The sequence below is a fragment of the Thunnus maccoyii genome, chromosome 18 (genome assembly GCF_910596095.1).
Source record: "Thunnus maccoyii chromosome 18, fThuMac1.1, whole genome shotgun sequence".
In the NCBI taxonomy this organism is placed as follows: domain Eukaryota; kingdom Metazoa; phylum Chordata; class Actinopteri; order Scombriformes; family Scombridae; genus Thunnus; species Thunnus maccoyii.
This window is the reverse complement of record NC_056550.1, coordinates 29592214-29617989: the sequence shown is the minus strand read 5'-3', so window position 1 is coordinate 29617989 and position 25776 is coordinate 29592214. Positions and strand designations below refer to the sequence as shown.

Below are 25776 nucleotides of genomic sequence, written 5' to 3'. Positions count from 1 at the left end.
ACGACATAACGAGACACGACATGAAAAGACCCGAAACACCAAACAACAATACAGAAGAAATACAACATGAAAAAAGAGACATGACAAGAAACAATCTGACAAAACAACAAACCTGTAAAATAAGACATCACATGATAGAAAGTGACCAGATGTAACAGGATAAGACGATATATGATACATGACAACACGTGACGAGTCAGGACCTTTGACACCAGACATGATGAGATATAATAAGACGACATAATGACACAAAACGACAACAGCACAAGAAAATAAAAGACATGACAAGACCCGAAACACCAAACAACAACACAAGACGCCATATGACAAGACATGATAAAAAACACAAAGACATGAAACAAATCTGTGAAATAAGACATGACAGAAACTGACAAGACGATATGAGATGATATGAAACAAAATAACATGAAATGACATCACACATAACAACACATACGAAGACACGAAATGTATCGACGTGACATGAAACAGCAGAACATGACGAGAAACAAACTGATGCGACACAAACATCATAAAAATCGCTGAAAAGTGGATGCAACAAAACACGCAGTCTGACACACGACGTGACACGACAGACGACACTAAACAAATATACAAACTGAGACATAAACTGACACCCGAGAGACGACATGAAACATCATAACATAACGAGAAACAAGAGGACGTATAACGACGCGACACAAACAAACAAAAATCATCAAAAAACTGACGTAACACGACACACGATACGACATGAAATGAAACGGATGACACTGAACAAAATAACATAAATTGACACTTAATAAGAATAAAAAATGACACAAAACAAAATAAATTGTCTCAGTTGTCTCATCGTCTGGCTTACGGACACATCAGCAAGGTGAATACGAGCGCTGTGCCCAAATACAAATACGTAATTCAGCAAAGCACAAATACCAGCGTGCAGGTCGGTTACATCACTATCTCAGTGTCTCTCCTCTGCTCCGCTGTGACGTCTATCAGCAGGTCTCAACGAGGGGAGTCACATCCACCTGCTGCATGACGCACATTTCCTAATTTGGACATCAGTCCTGGAGTCGGGGGTGTTCCCCAGAGATAAAGCTGAACTACTGACACTTTAATTTTCTAAAATTAGAAGCATAATAAAAACAAAAACAGGATTTTTAAGCCTCTTTCCACTTTTATTCGAATACAAATAATTTTGCTGCCTCAACAAATACAAATACTGGGCTTCTAGTGAATACCTTCGATTTTAATAATAAGTGATGACGTCAGCTCATTAGTCGTCATGAAGACGCTTAACAGTAATAGTAAAATGTGTCCGTTTCAGGCTCTCTGTGATCATTTTTTCTCTTTTTCCTAATTTGTTGGTTCTTGTTTGTTGTAGCGTCGGTACAGACTGTCCAGTGTCCATCTGTTTACAGCTCACACCGTGGCTGCAGGGTGAGGCAGCAGATGGCCTTTCTCCTGGGCTACCTGCCCACTTCTCCCTCTCCACCTCTCTGTCTGCCTCTCGCCATCTCTCTCTCTGCTACGTTACTCCTTTATTCGCCTACATCACCTCACTGTCCTCCGCTGTGCAAAGGATCAGTTCAACCAGTCGGTGTTTCATCTTTCACTGACTAGATTTCAGGTTTTAATGACCCGTTGATCTTTGCTGTAGCGCCACCGTCAGGACAAACTTTACATGTTTACTTCCACTCTGTCACTAAAAACAAACTTACTCAGATACTTTACTGCAGTAAAAGTACCAATAAGGCAATGTGAAAATACTCCATTACAAGTAAAAGTCTACCACAGTAAAAGTACATAAGTATTATGAGCTTGATGTAGTTAAAGTATTGCAGTAAAAGTACATAAGTATTATGAGCTTGATGTAGTTAAAGTATTGCAGTAAAAGTAGTGGTTTGGTCCCTCTGACTGATATATTATTATATATGACATCATTAGATTATTAATAGTGAAGCATCAGTGTTAGAGCAGCATGTTACTGTTGTAGCTGCTGGAGGTGGAGCTAGTTTACACTACTTTATATACAGTTAGCTAGTTTAGTCCAGTGGTTCCCAACCTAGGGGTCGGGCCCCTCCAAAGGGTCAGCAGATAAATCTGAGGGGTGGTGAGATGATTAATGGGAGAGGAAAGAAGAAAAAACAAAGTTCTGATACACAAATCTGTTTTCAGTTTTTGGACTTTTTCTCTAATCTTTGATTTTTGCTGAAATATTGGATCATTTGAACATTTATTGAAATGAAAGCATGTGAGAAGTTTAGAGGGAAAAATCACTATTTGGTGGAGCTGTTAACAACTCATAGACATGTGAAATGTGACCCCGACTACACACTGCTTTTTGTAAGACGTCAAAAGACAAAAAGGTTGGAAACCACTGGTTTCATCTTTAACAATGTGTTGTATTTTAAAAGCTTGTTATATTATCCATTGTGTCAAATCTTCATCTGAAAAGTAACTAAAGCTGTCAAATAAATGTAGTGGAGTAGAAAGTACAATATTTCCCTCTGAAATGTAGAAAGTAGCATCACATGGAAATACTCAAGTAAATGTATTTAGTTACTCTGTTGGGAAGCGGCTCAGTGACGCCGTCGTTCTGGTTTCTAGAATAACAACTTCTGTCCCTGCAGGTTCCTAAAATCCCACTGCTCCTTCCTCCTTCCTCCTCCCTCCTCCCCCTCAGCCTCTCCGAGCAGTTGACCTTCTGAAAAGCCTCATTAAGAATTCAGCAGAAAACACAGACTGATGCTCTATAAAGACAGAGAGAGTCCTCAGGCAGGAAGTCAGGAGGGAGACGACTAAGAAGACTTAGCTGATCCTGCTGACCCACTTCACAGAGGAGGAGAGGAATATATAGCTTCATTTTTTCATCTTTCAACAGCTTCAACACTGCAGTTTTTAACCAACAAACAAAAGGAAACAGTGCATTTGTTGGGGACTATTTTCAGCAGTGGATAAATCCACATTTTGTTATCTTTGGAGTATTTCTGGCAGCAGGACAGTGTATCAGATTCAGACACAAAAATCACCGCATGGGACATAGTTTTATATAAACCAGCCATAAACCAGTCTCAATAAATCCAGTTTGGGTGATATCAGCAATGTTTTGAAGATATAAGTAGATATTTTTCTTTGCTAATTGTAGGAAGGTGAATTTGTTTTCAGTTTCCCTGCTTACAGTCTTTGTGCTACGCTAAGCTAAATGACACTGGAGAAGATGAAGAACAGGAGATTTTACCTACATAACTGTTAAAAGGTAAAAAGATAAATTAAAACCCTGAGCGATGAGAGACAATGTCATGTAAAAGAGCATCTATATAAGTACGTTTTTAGAAGAGATTTATATCTAATAAAGATCTTCAACAAAAATAAAATAAAATAAAACTTTGACAATTGTCCCTCTACAAGACCAGGGCCACCAGAGTGGTATAATACACAGTATTTATAAGTATAACTATAAAATAATACATGTAATATACACACACGGCGCAGTAATACTACAATACTACGAAATATATATAATAAAAATAGAAGTGAATGCTATGATATTGCATTTAATATAATAATATAAAAGCACAATGATAATATAATAGTAGTATTGTTTTGCTTAATATTGATATAAAAAGTAAAGTTAAATAACAGAAATTACAGAGGACCCAGGACGTTTCCCTGAGGAACTCCACAAGTTACTGAAGAATTTACCTAAATGTTGGACTGTTCCTTTAATTTTACTGTCGTCTTTGTTCCAGATTTTACATTCTGTCGTTTTGTGTCCGTCTCTCTGAACAGTAACTGCTGAGCCATGTCTGCCGGGCTGGAGGATACAGACAACGTGTTCGGTGAGTCACACACACACACACAGTCATGTTTCCATCACTTCAGAGGACATTACATTGACTTTTAACCTGGTTTAAGTCCTCGTCATAACACCGAATGATTGACATTCTGGGGGCTTTTTTGTTTTTTGGTCTCCAGAAGGGAAGCATGAGGACTGGTGACTGTAAGCAGATTTATGTCCTCACAACATGACTAATACACACAGTTCACATGTTGCTGGACAGCATGAATTCAGCCTGTAACCTCTGATCCGCACTGCGTCTCCAGTTACCTGCATCCTGTCAGAGTGTGTATTCTCATTAATGTGGTTTGTGAGGACTCTGGTCTAATAATCCATGACATGTCACCACCTTCAAAACAGTGTAATAACCATTAAAGGATCGTTTAAATTTTTTTTAATTCAAGTTTTTATTGAACTTTTCAAAGGCTTGGTACATGGCAAACCCAACATTTTTCTCCATACAGGAACAGGCAGCATAAATACACATATACATATACATATATATATATGTGTGTGTGTGTGTGTGTATACATATACATATATATATATATGTATATGTATAATCAGGAATCAATTCTAGCGACAGACTTAGCACCTCAAAGAGTAAATAAACAAGTGAGACAAGTAAATTAGTAAATAAACAAAAAGAAAACATAAGAAATGAAGACAGACAGCCAACATGCCTGAATATGCAACTCACATTCTCACACCTGTACGCACATATATTACATCCCCAACATGCTTCCACGTATCTCACACAGGTACATTACTGTAGTTTACATCACAAGATCCCACTTGGGGTTTAAATTATGAAACCAGCGGTGGGCAAATAGCGGCCCATGGGCCAAATCTGGCCCTCCAACAGAAATACTTGGCCCCTGATGAAAGCTGAAGTTTTCATTTTTGTATTTTATTTTTGTTTGATGTTTCAGAAATCTACTGTAGATAACAATAAACAATATGTGATTTTTTTCAATTTTGTTTTCTTTGTCTTGTTTTTGATGTCTTGTTAATTTTTTGTTGTCTTTATTTTTTGTTGTTTTTTGTCACTTTTCAAAGTTTCATTTGTTTCTTTGTTTGAGAAAAAAGAAGGTTGTCATGTTGTTTCGTGGAGTTTTATATGAAACATCTGACAGAAACAGCTGAGAGCAGGAAAGACAGTTTGGAAAACGTTTCTTTCATCAACGTGATTTATGGAAAATTTAAAAAAACATTTATGAAAAAAAAATCTGAGCGTTTTTATCCGATTACATCTTTTTTATCTTTTACCTCTTTCCTCTCTCTTCTTCCTCTCCAGTTTCTAATATCGTCTAATGTCTCTCCATCCTCCCCCCTCTAATATAATTTGTACCCTCCTCTGAGTCCTCCCCCACCTCCCAACAGTCAGTTAATGTCTCTCCCTCATCGCTCTGTTCACATCCCTCCATCCTCTCATTTATTAAATCTCTATTTTCTCTCCTTTCAGCTGTTGCCAACGTTTTACCAAAACCTTCAGTTTTATTTATAAAGCACCAAATCACAACAGAAGTTATCTAAGAGCACTTTTCACATAGGAGAGAACCCTTTCCTCTTCTCTACGCCCCTCTGCTTTTCTTCTTTACTTCCTCCCCCCTCCTTTTATAGGCCCCCCCCTCCCTGCCCCCCCTCCCCTGGGAAATAACCTGCTGTCAGCCGCTGTGGGGGAGGACAGAGAGGAAGCTTTTATATTCCACACAGACCACATGATGTCCAACCCGTAATAAAAATACTAGTTAATGGTAATAATATAATATAAACATTTATTAAAGTTGATAACAAATAAAAAGAGAAGTAAAATAAGTAATCAACTATACAATCTGGCAAAAAAGGAGCTGATATAAAACTATACAAATAGTAATAAACACTAGTGGTAAAAGCAGCAGCAGAATGATAATATAATAATAGATTCAGTTGAACACAGTTGAGTTTTGTTTGAGCAGCATCTAGTGGACGTCTGAGGAACTGCAGCTTCACTAATAAAAATAAAACATCTGATCTGTTGACAGTCAAAGCTCTGATTGGTTTGCTCAGCAGTTTTTTAAATGTGTGTGCGTGAGTGTGTGTGTGTGTGTGTATGTGTGTGTGTGTGTGTGTGTGTGTGTGTGTGTGTGTGTGTGTATGTAATGGTCAGCATGCTGAATATTTGATGGAGCTCTAGTTGTGAGTGGGAGGATGATGAAGAGGAAGATGAGCTTGTTATTTCTCAAACTTGTAGCGTCATCACAAATAAAACCTGCAGCATAAATATCAAACCTGCAGTTCTGTACAGCATCATTCATTCATTCATTCATTGTTTCATAGAAAGAGGAACAAATCAGATCATTCTGCTGATTTTCTATATTTGTCTTCATGTTTGGATCCAAACCAACGCTGAACTGATCTTGACAGAGTTGACCTTTAAGGGGACGGAGAGCCAGAGAGTCCAAATGGAGGAAGCTATTGTAGCTTATTAGCTGTGTTGCTAACATCCAGTTTTATTAAGTAAAAACTGCCCCACAACAGAGACATAGTTTACACACAGTTAGGAGACGTGATACTAATACAGCTTTTAATAAACTGTCTGAACTTATTGTCATGTTAGCAGCTAAGCTAAGCAGAAGAGCTAACTGATGTTAGCGAGCATCCATCTTCAGTAACTCTTTATTGAATGAAATGATAAAAACAAATGTTGGAAAAGATGGCAATTAGAAACATAGACAGCGGCTCAGAGAGATGTTGAGACTGACGTGTGTTAGCATGTAGCTTAGTGTGTGGATAAAAAGCTAATATTAACAGACTGAGTGAATACATGATGAAGAGGAGGCTGTAACTTTCCTCACATCAATACATGAAACTAACAGAAACGTCATATTTCCATTATGTTTTCCATCGTTTGAGCTTCGACTGTCACTCTTTTAATGACGTCATCTCATTGTGTCCTCTTCTTCTGCAACGGTTTAACGGCACCGACTGAAGAATTAGCGCCACCTGCTGTTTATCTGCTAATATTCAAACAACAGGAGTGGATGGAAACAAACATTCACTACATTTTCTTTTGCAGCTATTTATGAAATTCAGTTCAAATATGAGCCACGTTTGAACGAAACCTGATGACACTTGACGTCTGACAGCAGGACTTGAATTTTGTGCCCTACATACAGAGCAGAAAGGCAGCGTCATACAGCTGAACGATCCAACAGTCAGCTCCTCATTCATCACGCTGAAAAACTACTTGTGACAAGTTTGTGACGTTAAGAGTTTGTTGAATCAAAAACAAACCTGATGAAAGTCAGACAGGAGTAGAAGAAGAGAACCAACATGCATGAGGCCTGATATCCATATAGATGAGTGTGGATCAATAACCTGCAGGCGGGGTCATCAGGGATCAGGACACACACATCTATAGTCATAAATCTTTAAATGTAAAGTGATAAAATGTCCTGGATGTATTGATCTGTCAGGATGTGTGAGAGATAAAAGTAGAGAAGAAGAAGAAGTGTTTGTGTTTCAGACCTGAACGAGGCGATCCCTGAGACCGAGCTGCTGGACAACAGCATCCAGAAGGGCCGAGCCCAGCTGTCCGTCAAAGCCCGCAGGCACCGCCCCTCCAGGTCCCGTTACCGTGACAGCGTGAGCTCGACGGAGGGCGACGACAGCCTGGAGAGGAAGGTACACACCGGGGCTGATGGGAAATATTAGTTTACACACAGGTGGACGACGAGAAGAGTAAATGTTCCAGTTATAATAACGTGTGTGATGTGAGTTAAATATTAATATATTATACAACTTTATCACACTAAAGATGAGTCATGAATTAAATAAATAAAGCTCTTAAATCAAATAATTTAACGATTTGAAAATGTTGGATTAACCACGTGAAGTAATTTAAGAGCACAAACTAATAATATGCGAATAAATTAAATTAAACTCGTAAACTTAAGAAGTGAGTCGAACCTTCAGTAAATCAATTAAGACCATGAATGATGTAATTTGAAATATGAAGAAAGTCTTTCCAAAGCAAATGTCTTTAATTTAAAGGACAAATTACTGGTTTGAGAAAAGAAAGAAAGAGAAGTTTAAAGAGAAGAATGACTCATTTAAAGACATTTTTAAAAATGAGAAAAAATTAAATCATTTAAAACCATAAATGTGAGTCAAATTTGAGTCATTAATGGTGAGTCAGAGCAAAAAGAAAAGATTCACTGGAGGGAAAAATTTATGTAACATGATTACAAAAGTAGTTAGTTAGTTAGTTAGAAAGTTTGTTAGGTAGGCGTTAGTTAGACGGTGGGTTAATTAGTCAATTAATCAGTCAGTGTTTCATGGAAATAAAATGGTAATATTGGTAAATGAGCTGCATTTATATAAGACTTTTCTAGTCTACTGACCAGTCAAAGCACTTTACAACACTGATGGAACAGCCATCAGGAGCAGTTCGGGGTTCAGTATCTTGCCCAAGGACACTTCGACAGGGGGGATCGAACCGCCAACCTTCTGAATAGTGGACGACCCGCTCTACCTCACAGCCGCTCCTGTGGCTCATCAGTTCACTGAAGGAATGATTGATATGAACAATATTTCCACCCGACAGGCTCAATGACTGTAACATGAACATAACTGTGTGTGTGTGTGTGTGTGTGTGTGTGTGTGTGTGTGTGTGTTATCAGGACAGTCCGTTACACTCCGCCCGCTCACCTCTCCACCTGGCCATGCGAGGCTCCTCCCCCTCTCCTGATTCCCTGCTGTCAGCTCGAAGCCCCGCCTTCTCCTTTGACACTTCACTGGTGAGACCAATCAGAGCTCAGGACAGGTGTTCCTGTCGTCAATATTAACACAGTGAGCAATGAGACAAAGAAAGAAAGACAGGAAACATTAACGAAAACATCAAAACTACTGAGTGTGACTTCAACATAGATAAAAATAAAACACTGAAGAATCAGCGTCCTGCTTCACTTCTTCAGGTGCGTCGCTCTCCAGAGGACGGAGGTGCGTCATTGGCTGCTCCCCCGCGGGGGCGGTACCACCAGCTGACCAATGCCACATCTCAGGAGGCTCTGGTGACGCCCAGCAGCTCGCCGTCCAAGTCCTGCCCCTCCTCCGACTGCTCACCTGTCTACATGAGGAGGAACAGGAGGCCCGACAGTGAAGGTACACACACCTGGACACACCTGGAAATACACTAATACACACACCTGGACACACCTGGAAATACACTAATACACACACCTGGACACACCTGGAAATACACCTATACACACACGTTTAACTCTCACAGCCCTTATGGGGACATAAAACAAGTCCTCATAATGTGAAGATTTAGGGTTAGGATTATATTAGGGTTAGTTTGGGGTTATGGTAAACTTACGGTAAGGATTATATTAGGGTTAGTTTAGGGTTATGGTAAACTTACGGTAAGGGTTATATTAGGGTTAGTTTAGGGTTATGGTAAACTTACGTAAGGGTTATATTAGGGTTAGTTTAGGGTTATGGTAAACTTACGTAAGGGTTATATTGGGGTTAGTTTAGGGTTATGGTAAACTTACGGTAAGGGTTATATTAGGGTTAGTTTAGGGTTATGGTAAACTTACGTAAGGGTTATATTAGGGTTAGTTTAGGGTTATGGTAAGGTTACGGTAAGGGTTATATTAGGGTTAGTTTAGGGTTATGGTAAGGTTACGGTAAGGGTTATATTAGGGTTAGTTTACGGTTATGGTAAACTTACGGTAAGGGTTATATTAGGGTTAGTTTAGGGTTATGGTAAACTTACGGTAAGGGTTATATTAAGGTTAGTTTAGGGTTATGGTAAGGTTACGGTAAGGGTTATATTAGGGTTAGTTTAGGGTTAGGGTAAACTTACGGTAAGAGTTATATTAGGGTTAGTTTAGGGTTATGGTAAGGTTATGGTAAGGGTTATATTAAGGTTAGTTTAGGGTTATGGTAAGGTTACGGTAAGGGTTATATTAGGGTTAGTTTGGGGTTATGGTACACTTACGGTAAGGGTTATATTAGGGTTAGTTTAGGGTTATGGTAAGGTTATGGTAAGAGTTATATTAGGGTTAGTTTAGGGTTATGGTAAATTTGCGGTAAGAGTTATATTAGGGTTAGTTTAGGGTTATGGTAAACTTACGATAAGAGTTATATTAGGGTTAGTTTAGGGTTATGGTAAGGTTACGGTAAGGGTTATATTAGGGTTAGTTTAGGGTTATGGTAAGGTTACGGTAAGGGTTATATTAGGGTTAGTTTAGGGTTATGGTAAACTTACGGTAAGAGTTATATTAGGGTTAGTTTAGGGTTATGGTAAATTTACGGTAAGAGTTATATTAGGGTTAGTTTGGGGTTATGGTAAGGTTACGATAAGAGTTATATTAGGGTTAGTTTAGGGTTATGGTAAGGTTACGGTAAGGGTTATATTAGGGTTAGTTTAGGGTTATGGTAAACTTACGGTAAGAGTTATATTAGGGTTAGTTTAGGGTTATGGTAAATTTACGGTAAGAGTTATATTAGGGTTAGTTTGGGGTTATGGTATGGTTACGGTAAGGGTTATATTAGGGTTAGTTTAGGGTTATGGTAAGGTTACGGTAAGGGTTATATTAGGGTTAGTTTAGGGTTATGGTAAATTTGCGGTAAGAGTTATTTTAGGGTTAGTTTAGGGGTATGGTAAACTTACGGTAAGAGTTATATTAGGGTTGGTTTGGGGTTATGGTAAGGTTACGGTAAGGATTATATTAGGGTTAGTTTAGGGTTATGGTAAACTTACGTAAGGGTTATATTAGGGTTAGTTTGGGGTTATGGTAAGGTTACGGTAAGGGTTATATTAGGGTTATGGTAAGGTTACGGTAAGGGTTATATTAGGGTTAGTTTAGGGTTATGGTAAGGTTACGGTAAGGGTTATATTAGGGTTAGTTTAGGGTTATGGTAAGGTTAGGGTAAAGGTCATATTAAGGTTAGTTTAGGGTTATATCAAGGTTAGGGTAAAGGTTATATTAAGGTTAGTTTAGGGTTATATTAGGGTTAAGATAAGTCTCCAGGAAATGAATGTAAATCAATGTAGTGTCCGGTTAAGTGATGGAAACACAACTCTTTGTGTGTGTGTGTGTGTGTGTGTGTGTGTGTGTGTGTTAGTGTTAGTATCTGATAGGAGTCGGGACACCAGCCCAGCTGATCCCGGCAGTCCCACCGTCGTCTTCGACAAGAAAACCAAACGACGCTTCCTGGACCTGGGGTGAGATTATGAAAACTGACAAGTTTCAGATTGGAAATTTGAGCCTGTTCTCCTTCCGCAGCATCAGAAAACTTCAAAAACTCAGATTTACTTGTTGTTTAGTGTCTGTTCCTGGGCAACACTTTAAGTCCCCATATTTATCATTAATAATCAGTATTTATAAAATTCAATAAATGGTTTGTGACTCACTATAATGTAGTTTTGAGCAGATATAAGTTATTAATGTGTTAGTCAACAGTTATAACTCCTCCTGTGGACACACAGAAGTGTTTGCTGCTGAATAAACAGATAATTAATATAGTAAAATACAGCTGTGATAATATAAAATATGTCTTCATTGGAGAACTTAGAATAAATATTGAACATTAACAAACACTTCAAAATGTCCTTTTATCTGCTTATAACTACATCATAGTATGTTATAAACATTTATTAATGATAAATAACGGGACTTAAAGTAAAGTGTTGCCTTCAAATAGAAAATAATAAATAGAATATTTATTTTGTCATGTCCATTATTTACAAATAAATGTCCTAATAATTACCTGTAAATAATGCAAATTGGTTCCTCATAGACAACACGTGTAACATCTGAGAAGCTAGTTAGCATCTAAACGCAGCTACAAACATCAGATTCCTGAGATTTAAAATATCTTCAGATGTGTTTAATATAATATATATAATATATCTGGTCATGTCAGCAGGTGACACTGATTGATTGATTGATTCATCAGAGAACATGAACATCTGAATATATAATATAATGAAAATGTACTGTTGTGTCTCTGTCAGGGTGACTCTGAGACGTTCATATATCAGAGTGAGGAAAGATAAATCCAACAGACTGTCTGTGGGCAGCAGGTGAGTCATTTAACATCTCAGACTGGACCAACACAATGAAAACAAGCTGCACACAAACAGACGGTCGGATGTTTTCATGTCTTCTGTCCTCAGAGAGCCGTCCGAGAGTCCGTCTCGCTCCTCGGGATCCTTCGTCCCGTTCTCCTGGTTCTCTGAGGGACGGGGGTCCCTCTCCTCCTCCGGGACTCCCCCCTGCTCCCCCAAAATCCCCCCGCTGGGCTCCCCGAGACCCCGCAAGTCTCACTCTCAGGTACCGGACAAACTCAACACTTCCTCCATGTTGTTTCCTGACTGTTCTCAGGAGAGTGAAGACTGTTGTCTATTAATTCAAAGCTTCAGATACTTAAAGGACACAATGATCCTGCATGAAAACACCCACAACTTATTATCTTTTTCCTGTAACTTATCTTATTCACACCCGATATTACCTGGTTCACATCAGTTATTATGCCATATGAATAGATTATATTGTTGCAGGTGATATGGATCATTTTCCTTTAAGTTATTATCTTGTTCAAATGAGTCATTTTCTTGTCTGAACAATTTATCTTGTTCGCACAAGTGATCTTGTTTGCACGAGATATGGATCTTGTTTGCAACAGTTATCTTGTAGCTGCTTGTTATTATTGCATTTGCATAGTTATGATCCTGTTCCCACAAGTTATTATTGAGTTTATACAAGTTACGACACCGTCAGAGAAGGTACGAAGGGTTAAAACCCTGCGGACAGGGAGCGGTAACACTGTTGCACTCTGCCAACCAATCACAAGCCACGATCTCCTGTTGCTGTGGTGTCATAGTGAATTATCATCCAGCTATATTAAACATGAACACACACACACACACACACACACACACACACACACAGTGTATTAGTTGGCAGTGTGTGTGTCTGTTTATTGATTTTTCTGATTTACTCATCCGACACGGCTGTCCTGCATTTTAGCTTAACCACTGCAACACACACACACACACACACCACAGTCACACACACACACACCACAGTCACACACATACACACACACACACACACACACACCACAGTCACACACACATACACACACACACACATACACCACTGCAACACACACACACACACACACACACACCACAGTCACACACACATACACACACACACACATACACCACTGCAACACACACACACACACACACACACACACACACACACACACACACACACACCACAGTCACACACATACACACAACACACACACACACACACACACACACCACAGTCACACACACATACACACACACACACACACCACAGTCACACACACACACACACACACACACCACAGTCACACACACACACACACACACACACCACAGTCACATGATCACACAGCTGTGGTTTTGGTTTGTTTTGTGGTTGGTGATAAATCTGCTGTTATAGCCTGAAGGAATAATGTGTGTGTGTGTGTGTGTGTTGTGTGTGTGTGTGTTGTGTGTGTGCATGTGTGTGTGTGTGTGTGTGTGTGTGTGTTGTGTGTGTGCATGTGTGTGTGTTGTGTGTGGTGTGTGTGTGTGTGTGTGTGTGTTGTGTGTGTGTGTGTGTGTGTGTGTGTGTGTGTGTGTGTGTGTGTGTGTTGTGTGTGTGTGTGTGTGTGTGTTGTGTGTGTGTGCGTTGTGTGTGTGCATGTGTGTGTGTGTGTGTGTGTGTTGTGTGTGTGTGTGTGTTTCTTCTGCTTTCAGATTTTATCTATTTAGTTTATGACTTTCTCTCCACCATTAGAGCTCAGAGGAAAGAAAGAGCTCCATTAAACATCCATCAGCTGCCTGATGGATGTAATATGCTGTGTGTGTGTGTGTGTGTGTGTGTGTGTGTGTGTGTGTGTGTGTGTGTGCGCACGTCGGAGGCAGTAATACTCTCTCTACAACCAGACTGATACCTTAATCTTGAAGCCAACATCAGTGTTTGAGAGTTTAAAAACAAATATCAGCTGATTCATCGTCAGCAGGTATTTTAAAGTTTAATTCTATATTTTTCTTCATGTTTAGACTAAAACCAGCACTGAACTGGAGCCAGAAACACTCACCACAGCATCAAAGTGTGGATTCATCCGCCGCTGAAAATAGTCCCTGACAAACACACCGTTACCTAACCTTCTCCTGTCTGTTTGCTGTAAAACTGTAAAACTACAGCGAGCAGCTGAGTCTTTGTGTTTGTGAGCTGTTTTACATCTTCCGCAAGAAACCAATGAGCTTTGAGCTGAGACACGGACGGAGTAGAGACGGAAACGATGTAAAACACGAGCTCTGTTGACTCTAAAAGTGTAAAATAATAATAGAAAGAAAGAAATAAGAACCATGTTTGATAAAGATCAGTGAATGTGAGCAGTGAGACAGATCAATGACCCTCTAATGGTTTCTATATGAACATACGATATCTCTGACTCCTGCGTTCGTCCTGCAGGAGTCGGCTCTCAGCGAGGAGTTCTCTCCTCCTCACACCTCCTCCTCCACCTCTCCTCCCGTCGACTGCTCCTCCTCCAGATCCTCACATCCCTACCACACCCTGTCCCAGTCCTCCGACGAGGTAACGCACACCCATCCACGTGAAAGACACCTGCCTGTTACCTGTTCATCCTGGTTATTCATACTCTTCCTCTTCCTCCTCCTCCTCCTCCTCCTCCTCCTCCTCAGACGTGTGACGAGTCGTCCTGCCTCGTGTCTTCGTGGACGTCTCAGCAGGTCTGTCAGTGGCTGCGAGGACTCAACATGGAGCAATACGTCCCAGAGTTCAGTGCGAGGGACGTGGACGGACAGCAGCTGCTGCAGATGGACGGAAACAAGCTGAAGGTGAGTTCAGTTCATCTTCATCATCATGACGATCAGTTTGTGTCTTAAATTATATCTTATTTATTTTCTTCTTTGTTCTCTAAAACACCTCCATGTTTTCTCTTTAACACATTCAGAGTTTGATGTTTAAAGGTTTCAGGCTGACTGTTGATGAAAAACATGTTTCAGTGTTTTTCATTAACTCAGATTCTCTCTGACGCCTCGTTCTCATGTTTCTTATTATTTTACTTACAAAAGGACAAAAGACACAAACATAAAATAATGATGGTAAATCAATCCCATAATTCACCCAATCAGTTTCCATCCTGAGATTCACTGATGCTCAGTAGAAGTACAGCAAAAAATACTCCTACAGTAAAAGTACATAAGTATTATGAGCTTGATGTAGTTAAAGTATTGCAGTAAAAGTACATAAGTATTATGAGCTTGATGTAGTTAAAGTATTGCAGTAAAAGTACATAAGTATTATGAGCTTGATGTAGTTAAAGTATTGCAGTAAAAGTACATAAGTATTATGAGCTTGATGTAGTTAAAGTATTGCAGTAAAAGTACATAAGTATTATGAGCTTGATGTAGTTAAAGTATTGCAGTAAAAGTACATAAGTATTATGAGCTTGATGTAGTTAAAGTATTGCAGTAAAAGTACATAAGTATTATGAGCTTGATGTAGTTAAAGTATTGCAGTAAAAGTACATAAGTATTCTGAGCTTGATGTAGTTAAAGTATTGCAGTAAAAGTACATAAGTATTATGAGCTTGATGTAGTTAAAGTATTGCAGTAAAAGTACATAAGTATTATGAGCTTGATGTAGTTAAAGTATTGCAGTAAAAGTAGTGGTTTGGTCCCTCTGACTGATATATTATTATATATGACATCATTAGATTATTAATAGTGAAGCATCAGTGTTAGAGCAGCATGTTACTGTTGTAGCTGCTGGAGGTGGAGCTAGTTTACACTACTTTATATACAGTTAGCTAGTTTAGTCCAGTGGTTCCCAACCTAGGGGTCGGGCCCCTCCAAAGGGTCAGCAGATAAATCTGAGGGGTGGTGAGATGATTAATGGGAGAGGAAAGAAGAAAAAACAAAGTTCTGATACACAAATCTGTTTTCAGTTTTTGGACTTTTTCTCTAATCTTTGATTTTTGCTGAAATATTGGATCATTTGAACATTTATTGAAATGAAAGCATGTGAGAAGTTTAGAGGGAAAAATCACTATTTGGTGGAGCTGTTAACAACTCATAGACATGTGAAATGTGACCCCGACTACACACTGCTTTTTGTAAGACGTCAAAAGACAAAAAGGTTGGAAACCACTGGTTTCATCTTTAACAATGTGTTGTATTTTAAAAGCTTGTTATATTATCCATTGTGTCAAATCTTCATCTGAAAAGTAACTAAAGCTGTCAAATAAATGTAGTGGAGTAGAAAGTACAATATTTCCCTCTGAAATGTAGAAAGTAGCATCACATGGAAATACTCAAGTAAAGTACAAGTACCTCTAAACTGTACTTCAGTATTTGAGTAAATGTACTTCGTTACTTTCCAGCTCTGATGATGCTGTAGCGTTTCTGTCGTATCTCGTCCTCTGCAGGGTCTGGGCGTGCTCAGTTCGTCTGATCGCAGCGCTCTGAAGCGTCGCATTAAAGACATCCAAACTGCAGCAGAGAAAGAGCGAAAAGCTCTCGACAAAATGGAGAAACAGAAAGAGAAACAACGAAGGAAAGACCAGGAGCAGCGCAGGAACTGAAGACCACCACCAGGGGGAGACAGGATCCAGAATCTGAACAGCAACAAAAAGCTGTGAGAGTGAATGTTTGACTCCACAAACAGTCTCTGCTCCAGGTTTCTACACGTCCTGTCCTGAAAATATCAAATGCAAACATGATGTCTGGAAGGTTTTTACAAGAACAAAAATACAACCTGATTTCTTCAGCAGCTGTACGGAAGCTCAGTGATGACAAAAAAAGTTGAATAATAAGAAATTATAAAAATTAAAACTTGAAATGATGACATATTTCAGGCTCTGCCTTCTTACGGTGGCCCCAAAGGACAAATTACAAAAGTTTTAATATTTTTATTTTAACGTTCATGATTTCTCTTTTCTTCTTTTGTTTGTGTTTATTTTCATTTTCATCACTAAATAAAAACTAAATGGACAATTTAAATCATATTTTTGATTCGGAGAGTGTTCTCTCGCTCTTGCACGTCACCACACGTTTGGTCCTCCGTATCCCACAATCCTCTGCACACCCTGATGATGTCAGCAGGTGTTTGTTGAGGTGAACGGAGACGTTTCTCACATCGGACGGTTTCACCTGTGGAGGAGCAGGTTCAGCCTCCAGCTCCGCCTCCTCTGGAGGAAACACCCTTTTAGGCCACGCCCCCCAGAGGAGGCGGAGCCTGAGTTGTGACGCCGCTTGAGTAATTTACCTAAAAAAAACTATTAAAAACTGAAACAGAAATATTATTTTTGTCCTCAAGACAAAAGAAAATGAAAATGAATTTCTTTGAGAGTTTTGAATTCCGAATTACAAAAGTTTGTTTTTTTCTAAGTCTGTAAATGTTGGCGTTGAAAGGGGGCGGAGCCTGAAATGAACAGTTTTTATCAATGAAGAAGAGACACAAACAGAGAAGGTGAGTTTGTGTGACGTCAGATATTCAGATTAAATTTCACTGTTTGAAGCATCAAAACTAAAAAGTCTGATGTGTTTGTTTCTGATGTCGTCTGTACTGAATGACCTTTGACCTCTGAAATCTACATTTAAATATTTCAATAAATCTGAGAGAAACGTTTAGCAAAAGCTTTGTTTTTATTTAAAACCAGAGAACAGTCGAGAGTTGCTGATAGACGTCAGAGGGATTAAACTACGGTGGCCCGCAAGAGCAAACTTAACAAAACATCATCAGTACATGAGCAGCATTTAGAAAACATGCTGCAAATCCCACAACACAACACAGAAACTTCAAACAATATTCAATAACTTCACTCGTACATGTCTGTAACGTTGTTTCTGTTTGAATGTGTTTTGTGTTTTCTTGAGTTGTGTTTGCCCTCGTCGGCCACCGTACCAAACAGTTTAAAACGGTTGTTTTATCATTAAGAACTTTTTAAAGATGTGAATGAATATGAACATTTGAATGATGTGACTATTAGTGTGAAACTAGTTCAGTTACATCCTGTCTACATGTTGTTGTGACCTGATTCTTTAGATACAACAAGAGACACATCGTACGAGCTTATTAGCACAAATTAACCAAACAACATGTAGTTTCAGCCGCTAGGCGTCTCAATCAAAACAATAACAACAGACGGAGTGTGATGACGGTGTGAAGCAGCAAGGGATCATGGGAGTTGTTGTCTTCATCGTTAAATAACCAGTTTCAGCGGGATTACTCCAGTGTTCATCGCTCCTCCTCTCCAGAACAAACGGACCCGGAGATTACAGGTAAAAACACTGAATGAAGCTGTTTCACCTAAAAAAATCAGTGTTTCTCCGACGATGTTTGGTGACCACCGGACGTCCGGTACGGGCTGTTAGCCGAGCTGCTGCTAACACTTGTTCGGTTTATTTCTCTGATAACTTTAGATCCAGACGTTCGGTCGGTTTCTACCGGGAGCCGAATTATCCGCAGAGGTCTCCTCCTCTCCAACAACAAACGTACACGCAGATTAAAATCATTAAAAATACTAATTAAAACTGTTTCACCTAAAAAAATCAGTACTTCTCCGACGATGTTTGGTGACCACCGGACTTCCTGGAGGGGCTGTTAGCCGAGCTGCTGCTAACGTTTGTCCAGTTTATTTCTCTGATAACTTAAGATCCAGACGTCCAATGACTAAAATCCTTCTTCCGGCTAAAAGATATAGTTAAAAACCACCTAAATTTATCACGAAAATGTGTCTTAAAACTGAATAAAAGTCCATTTATAACAGTTTGTGTGGAACAACCACAACGCCGATGTATTATCTTGTATGTGTGTAAGGTACTCTTTGGTAGACGCCATTGTAGCGGACAAACACAGCGCCGCCGTATGCATCTGGTGCATGTTTACTCTTTGGTAGAGGAGGTATGACGCCATCGACAGGCGACCAAATGAAACGGTCCGTTACTTTGATTAAATTACAGATTTCTCTGAGTTTGAACATTGTTGGAAACATTTGGGATAATGTAAGTACACAACTCAACAACATATATAACATAGGTCTAGTTGTTTTTAGACATTTTAATGTGGAATAATTACATATTATAGCTTTAAATGAAGTGAACTAAATATTGATAACATGGAGTGTTGACATGAGTGGAGTCAGCAGTGTGTGATGAGTGTGTGTGTGTGTGTGTTGTAGATAAAACAGAACAAATAGAAACAGTTTACCTCGACTGGATTAAATGCAGTAAAATGAACAGAAAAGTCAACTTGCATTTACAAAAACTAAACACATCAAGTATCAAAAAGTAGAAACAGATGTAAGATGTGTTCATCATTAATAAATAAACAAAGATGTGACTCCTCACTGACACAACAAGAACAATCACAGTTTTAAAATCATTACACATTATAGAAACTTATAAAACTATTTGATTCATAAATAAAGAAATAAATACTGTTTAGTAATCGGCTCACCCACGGGGTTTACTTGGACACCAGCTGACTGATGACACACGCCAAACACGCTTTAAAACACACAAACTCGTTCTGCTGAGTCATCGCTGCTGTTGCTCAACGCGAGAAACTTCCTGAAGTGATTCATTCAGCCGAGTCACATTCTGAACTTTGGCCAAAAGTTAAAATAATAAGTAAAAAACATTTGATAACAAGAGTATAAAACATTATTAAAAAAACAATATGAATAAAGAAGGAAAAACATTTTGGCTTCATCTTTGCATGAAAGCTGCTCTACAAATAAAGTATAAAAAAAATGACCTTTGACCCCATTTTTACCCCCAAAATCTCTCCTGAACATGTGAAGGCGTCTCTCTGATGATATTAAAATATATCAAACAAATATTGTTGTTTCAGTCTCCAGTTTACAAACAGTAAAACAAACCATTCAGTATTACACCATGTGATAAATAATCAATAAATATCCACAATAAATACAAAAATTATATAAATACCTGAGAGCTGCTGTTTTATATCATAACAGCTGAATTTATACAAGTTTAAAGTGATTGGTTCAGATATATTGATCGATACTGATTCAGATATAAATATAATAATTAGACATTTTATTTTCAGGGTTTCTTTTTTAAAATACTCAAAAACGCTAAAATAAATATAAATCTATATTTCTGACAGTGAACCTCGGCGACGGCATCTCGTGTCGCTGCTTCACAACTCAACTGCAGCCTGAAACCCCGCCCACCTGTGATGTCACGGCGTACTGGAGTACACCGTGACATCACTGCTGCAGGCAGCAAAGACGAGATGTTCAGGAGTCTTTGAGTTCCTCTTCAAAGCAGAGCTGCAACTAACGATTATTTTCATTATCGATTAATCTGTCGATTAGTTTCTTGATTAATTGATTAGTTGTTTGGTCCATAAAATGTCAGAAAATGGATCAGTGTTTCCCAGGACGACGTCCTCAAATGTCTTATTTTGTCATAGAGACTAAAGAAACCAAATGTCTTCTTCAAAAATGACTCAAAACTATTAATTGATTATCTTAATTTAATAGTTGGCAACTAATCGATGAATCTTTGCAGCTCTACTTTAAAGTTCTGATAGAATCCAGACTGTGTGACACGCTGGCTGTAAGCGTGTTCACATGTTTGATGCGTGTGCAGCAACATGTAATCGTTGTCGGACTCTCACGTATCTGTCGTTTGTCTGAAATGTGACGCTGTGTGAATAACGTCAGCCGACACAAACAAGAGTCCAGCAGCGACTCACAAACAAGCTTTAACGGAGATGATCGAGGACAGGTGAACAAATCTAAAAAGGTCACGTCCTCTGTCTTCTTCCTGTCAGTCTCTGGGGTTAAACTCGTTGTATTTGATGCTGCAGGATTCTGTTAAAGAAGTGAAAGTGGTTTTCAGTGTGTTGCAGGAGTGTTGGAGACGTGAGCAGCAGGTTCAGACCTGCACATCTCCATCAGTCTGTCAGAGCTTTTTACAAATGTTCGTCCTCCGGCAGCTTGACATTCCTGATGTTTTCTAAAAAAAGCAAGTCGGCGCTTTGATCCTCTGCCTGATAAGACAGTGGCTGACATGCTTCAACACACAAACACTCTGGGATTGTTCACAAAGTGCTGATAAGCTGAGAGAAAATATTCAGACACTGAGAAGCAAAATGACCACAGAGGCCTCGAGTCCAGGCGGAGCCTTCTGGTTTTTTCTCCTCATCTTTCTTGTAGTTTTCTGGGAAAAAATACTTAAAATAAATAAATACTTAAAAGTCCATCAGCGTTAACCAAAAGAACACTCGCCAAAGATCGTCTCTACGGACGGATGTTCCACTCGGTGGTCATTATCGAGCACAATATGTTCCTGTTTTGTTTCTGTTTTCAGATGGTTTTGATTAACTGCAGATTAAAAGGGTGATGAAGGTTGTCAGATGTCGTACCGTTTGTCGGATTCTTCCTGAACGTTCCTCGAACGCGGTGCCGCGTCACAGCTGGTGGGCGGGGCTTAGACTGTACCTGCAGGGCTGGGTCTGTAGGTGGCGACAGCTCTCAGGCTGCGGATCAGGTCGTGACAGAAGGAGCGGAGCTTTGACAGCGTCATGTGGGCCGCCACCTGGACCTCGTAGTTACCCTGGAGACGAGAGGCAAGGTCCAGACTCTGGTTCTGATCCGCATCACTGCCGGTAGCGAGCTGAGCTGCCTCCCTCATCTGACACACACAGAAACACACACAGCTGTTAGCGTGTTGGGACAGAAACACGTATGTGCAGCTCAGAGGTGATGTCATCACAGATTAGTGTTACCTTGCTGATCTGGGTCAGCAGGTCTCTGAGTTCGGATCGCAGGTCGCTCAGTCCGCTCAGTCGGTCCGACAAAACTCCCAGCAGCCCCTGGTACAACCGGCTGCCCGCTGACATACGACTCACATACATGTCCTGCAGGGGGCGAAACACAAACACATGACATCACTGACACTGAACCTGAAAGAAGATCTGCAGATCCACACAGTCCTGATGATATCATCAAACACTGGTTCACTGGTTTCAAGAACCCTGAAAGAACTCCTCAAACTTCCAGAATTTCCTTAAAGAGCCACATCCCAGAAAACGCATCCCTCCCAGAACCATTTCAAGGTCCTACAGAAACCCCCCCAACAACCACAGAAGAACCAGAAGCTCCACAAGAACCCCCCAGACCCTCATGATGGACCAAAGGACTCCCTAGTCACCTCTGATAAGGAGGTTCTGGTGCCACCTAAAGAACACCCAGAACCTCCTTAAGGACCCCAAGAACCCCCTTAGTTACCCACAGAATAACCTAATATATCCTCCTCAATCACCCAAAAGACCTCAAGAACTTCCTCAGTAACTGATGGAACCAACCCAAGAACCATAACAAGGACCCCTAGAACCTCCCCAGTCACCTTTACAACCACCTAAAGGATCCTCTCGTCACCCTCAAAACACCCCATGGACCCCTAAATCCAACCATCATGAAGAACCATTACGAGGACCCCAGAACCTCCTGAAAGACAAAGAACCCACTTGGTCACCCATAAAACGGCTGACTTAACCCACCAGTAGCCTAAACTCCAAAAGGTTTGGAATACCTAAAAACCCCCTCACGCTGAGGAACACCTTAAAGGTGCACGACGTAAGATCTGGTCACCTGCACCAGATCAGTGTGGTGGAAATTTAAAGACAAATTCACAGAGAGCAAGTTGTCTTTCAGAGTTTTATTGCAATAACCGGGTCACATTTGTGAATGCGGATCCCCCGGTTTGCAGGCTAAAGAGATACTGTATGAAGTTCAGTGTCAGTATTGGTACAAACAGCCACATGCGTCACAATAATCCCACATTCTCCACCGTAACAGGTCATTTTAATGAATTCTCTCCATCTCTAGGGAGTTTCTATTGGTCTCTGCTGAGAATTAAGAGTTGAAGGGTGAATCCTTATCTGCCTTTCCTCCCTGGACTTCCCCTCTCTGCCTCTGTCTGATGAGAAATTAAAGTTACAGTCATCGGACCGTGTAGCTGAGATGACCAGCCGTCTCACCTGCTGCAGCTGTTGCATCGGCGCAAATTTCCAAACAGGCGTTATTTGGATAAACTGACCACATATTGGGAATCTAAATGGTTACTTTCTCGCCTGAAAAATATTAAAACCTAATAAAGTGTCACATGATTAACAGTCCTACAGCTCAGCCTGGCTCCACCATCACTGCCAGTGGCTCAGGGCAGCACTTCTTCTTCCTCTCGTGTTGGACTGAGGGCAGACTGGACACTACAGTGACTCACTATCGCCTCTGAGGTGCAAAGTGGTATTACGAGACAGGACTGGCTGGGGCTAGCTGGTTAGCATGCTAACTTCTCTATCTCTGTAAAACAATACATAGACGTTTTTGACATAACATCAAAACTGTTATTTCTTCACATTCTGTTGATAATTTTAGTTAATTTTTGAATGTTTTAAACTAAATTTCAAGCCAAATCTTACATAGTGCATCGTTAAGGGCCCCAAGAAACCCCTTAGTCACTTAGTCCCCTTAGAGGCACCATAAAAGCCACCTCAAGAACTTCTAGATCATCCTCAAGAACCAAAAGTACCACTACAAGGATCCCTAGAGGCCTTACAACCTAATGAATGACCTAAAGAACTTCCTGGGCACCCTAAAGGACACCCAGAATCTCCTTAAGAACATAAAAAACCCTCAGTCATCCACAGGACCTATCTCCTCACCCCAAGGACTAAATAAACCCCCTAGTAACCCAATGAACCCCCTCATTCAGCCCTAGAACCTCATAAAGAACATCCAGATCCAGCTAAAGGACCTGAGGAACCCCTCTGTCTTCCAAGGTCCTCCTGGAGACCCCCAGTCACCTCCCCAGTCACCTCCTCAGTCACACCTAAAACCTCGTCTGGGACTGAGTAACCCCCTCCACGTCCCCAGAACAGACTGCAGACTCACCAGTGTGAAGCGTTCGGACAGCGGTTTGATGACGGGTGCGTCAGGGATGCCGAGCGTTTTCACCATCATCTGCAGGTTCGTTGTCTGTCCGGAGGCGTCAAGGGTCAAACCCTGAGAACAGGAAGAGGAGAAAACGCTGCTGGTTAACAGAACAGAACAGCCAACAGCAGTTCAGCTGAGCCAGTCGATCGGGTGTCTCGTTTACCTCGGTAGTGATGGTGGCGGCGTGGGCGATGGGGATGTCTTTCAGGATTTTCTCCACTAGTGTCTTCGCTCGCTCGGCCACCGTCCTGAACGCTGCCGGAGGCTCGGACGCCGAGCCAAGGGGAGCTGATTGGACCAAAACTGCAAACAGGAAGCAGTGAAGGAGAGCGACAACTGCAGGAAGAAACAGAAAGTGGATCACTGGGTTAATATTTAACCCCGTTTGGATCAATACAGCACCAACACAACATCAGGTTAACCTCAGCGAGTGTGAGCCAGTGTTACACACAACAAGCTTCAGCTAAAAACTGTCACAAATGTTTTATTTCTTGTATAAAACAATGTTATTAACAATCATGAAGGTTTAAAAAGAGTAAAGTAGATTTTAACAAGCTTGAGTTTGAGTTCATAATAAAAAAAAATAACACAAACGGATCAAAACAGCATGAAGTCAGTGCCGTGTCGCTGCTGTATTCACCCAAACTGGGTGAAATATTAACACAGTGATTTTCAGTGTGTATTAATAACAACAGTAACAGAGCTGCAACTAACGATTATTTCCTCCATTAATCAGTCGGGTGAAAAATGTGGATCAGACGTCCTCAAATGTCTGGTTTTATCAATAACTCAAAGATCTTCAGTTTACTGTCAAAGAGACTAAAGAAACCAGAAAATATTCACATTTAACAATCAGATAATCTGGACACTTCTTCAAAAATGTCTCAAAACAATGAATTGATTATGAAAATAGTTGGCAATTAATTTACTAATCAATTAATCGACTGATCAGTGCAGCTCTAAACAACAACATGAATAATGACGATATTTTTAATTCTCACTCAGCAGTTTTGGCACTAACAAGCATGTGTATGAAAGTGCAGCAGGCACTGATAACCCCCCATATCTGCAGAGTCTCAGGTGAGTCCAGGTTCTGCAGGGAGGGGGGGTCGAGGGTGCAAATGTTCATCTCAGGTCATCAGACACAAACTTTTAACAGAATTACATTTTTTTTTAAAAAACGTGAAAGTTTGAGCTCTATGCAGCAGACTCATGCATGTTCCTGCTGGTCTCAGCAGCCTGCTGGGTGAACGTCTGTTCTCACCTGGCAGGTGTGTCGGAGTGTTCAGGTCTGTTCTTACCTGTCACGGTGTTCATGTCTGTCAGGGCGGCTGTCGGTGTCTCTGTCTCGATGTTTGTCCGCCGATAAACTCGTTAAAATCTCGTTTAGCTTCCATTTGCAGCGGTTTGGACTTTTTATCTCCTCCTGCGGGATTTTCCATTGACGGTGTGCGGCGGCACCGTCACCGCTCGAGTAATTCACGGAGTGACGAATGCTGTTGTTGCGTCACGACGGCAGTATGAGCAGCGCTGATCGGACGGAAACCTGCATGTTTCAAACCTGCCGTCAATTAAACATCACTTTACACATTTTTGCCCCAAAGGTTCAGACTTCCTGTGAGGAATTTCAAGAGTTTGATTCTTGATGAAACAGTTTCTGCAGATTTTCTGGCTCATTAACAGATTATTAATGTCTCTAATTTACTGATTCTGTTTGATACAGAAATAAAGGGCTTTAATCTGCTGTGTGATGTGTTTAAATCCAATAAAACCAGAACTGAACTGCAGCAACACTTCATGTGTTAGTTTGTTTATATAAATACAACTTTATGACTCATAAATGTGCATCTAGAACAAAATAACCTGAAAGATTTTCCATTTGTTTCCAAACT

General features: G+C 40.3%; 2 protein-coding genes and 1 long non-coding RNA gene across 5 annotated transcripts; 1 reads left to right on the top strand and 2 right to left on the bottom strand.

The window, feature by feature from the left end:
* Positions 1-3005: 3005 nt before the first annotated feature.
* Positions 3006-17547, top strand: samd14 (sterile alpha motif domain containing 14). 3 transcript variants are annotated; one of them, XM_042391581.1, is made up of 11 exons: positions 3006-3262; positions 3796-3845; positions 7353-7510; positions 8509-8625; positions 8803-8989; positions 10964-11063; positions 11856-11924; positions 12018-12174; positions 14362-14484; positions 14592-14747; positions 16340-17547. In XM_042391581.1, the coding sequence occupies exons 2-11, from the start codon at positions 3809-3811 to the stop codon at positions 16493-16495; spliced, it is 1260 nt and encodes a 419-aa protein (XP_042247515.1). In that variant the 5' UTR covers positions 3006-3262; positions 3796-3808; the 3' UTR covers positions 16496-17547. The 3 variants fall into 3 exon arrangements, with proteins under 3 accessions (XP_042247515.1, XP_042247516.1, XP_042247517.1); XM_042391582.1 differs by lacking the exons at positions 3006-3262; positions 3796-3845 and having other exon boundaries at positions 7421-7599; positions 16340-17546; XM_042391583.1 differs by lacking the exons at positions 3006-3262; positions 3796-3845 and having other exon boundaries at positions 7456-7510; positions 8514-8625; positions 16340-17546.
* LOC121883374 lies at positions 6847-8895 on the bottom strand. Its single transcript, XR_006092206.1, has 4 exons — positions 8537-8895; positions 8230-8391; positions 7355-7498; positions 6847-7204 (listed from the first exon to the last, which is right to left on the bottom strand). It is a non-coding gene; the product is annotated as an uncharacterized LOC121883374 (long non-coding RNA).
* A 2847-nt stretch (positions 17548-20394) lies between the features above and the next one.
* Positions 20395-25560, bottom strand: LOC121884334. Its single transcript, XM_042393097.1, has 5 exons — positions 25186-25560; positions 24048-24220; positions 23843-23953; positions 21676-21807; positions 20395-21581 (listed from the first exon to the last, which is right to left on the bottom strand). The coding sequence occupies exons 1-5, from the start codon at positions 25199-25201 to the stop codon at positions 21378-21380; spliced, it is 636 nt and encodes a 211-aa protein (XP_042249031.1). The 5' UTR covers positions 25202-25560; the 3' UTR covers positions 20395-21377.
* Between the last annotated feature and the right edge of the window lie 216 nt (positions 25561-25776).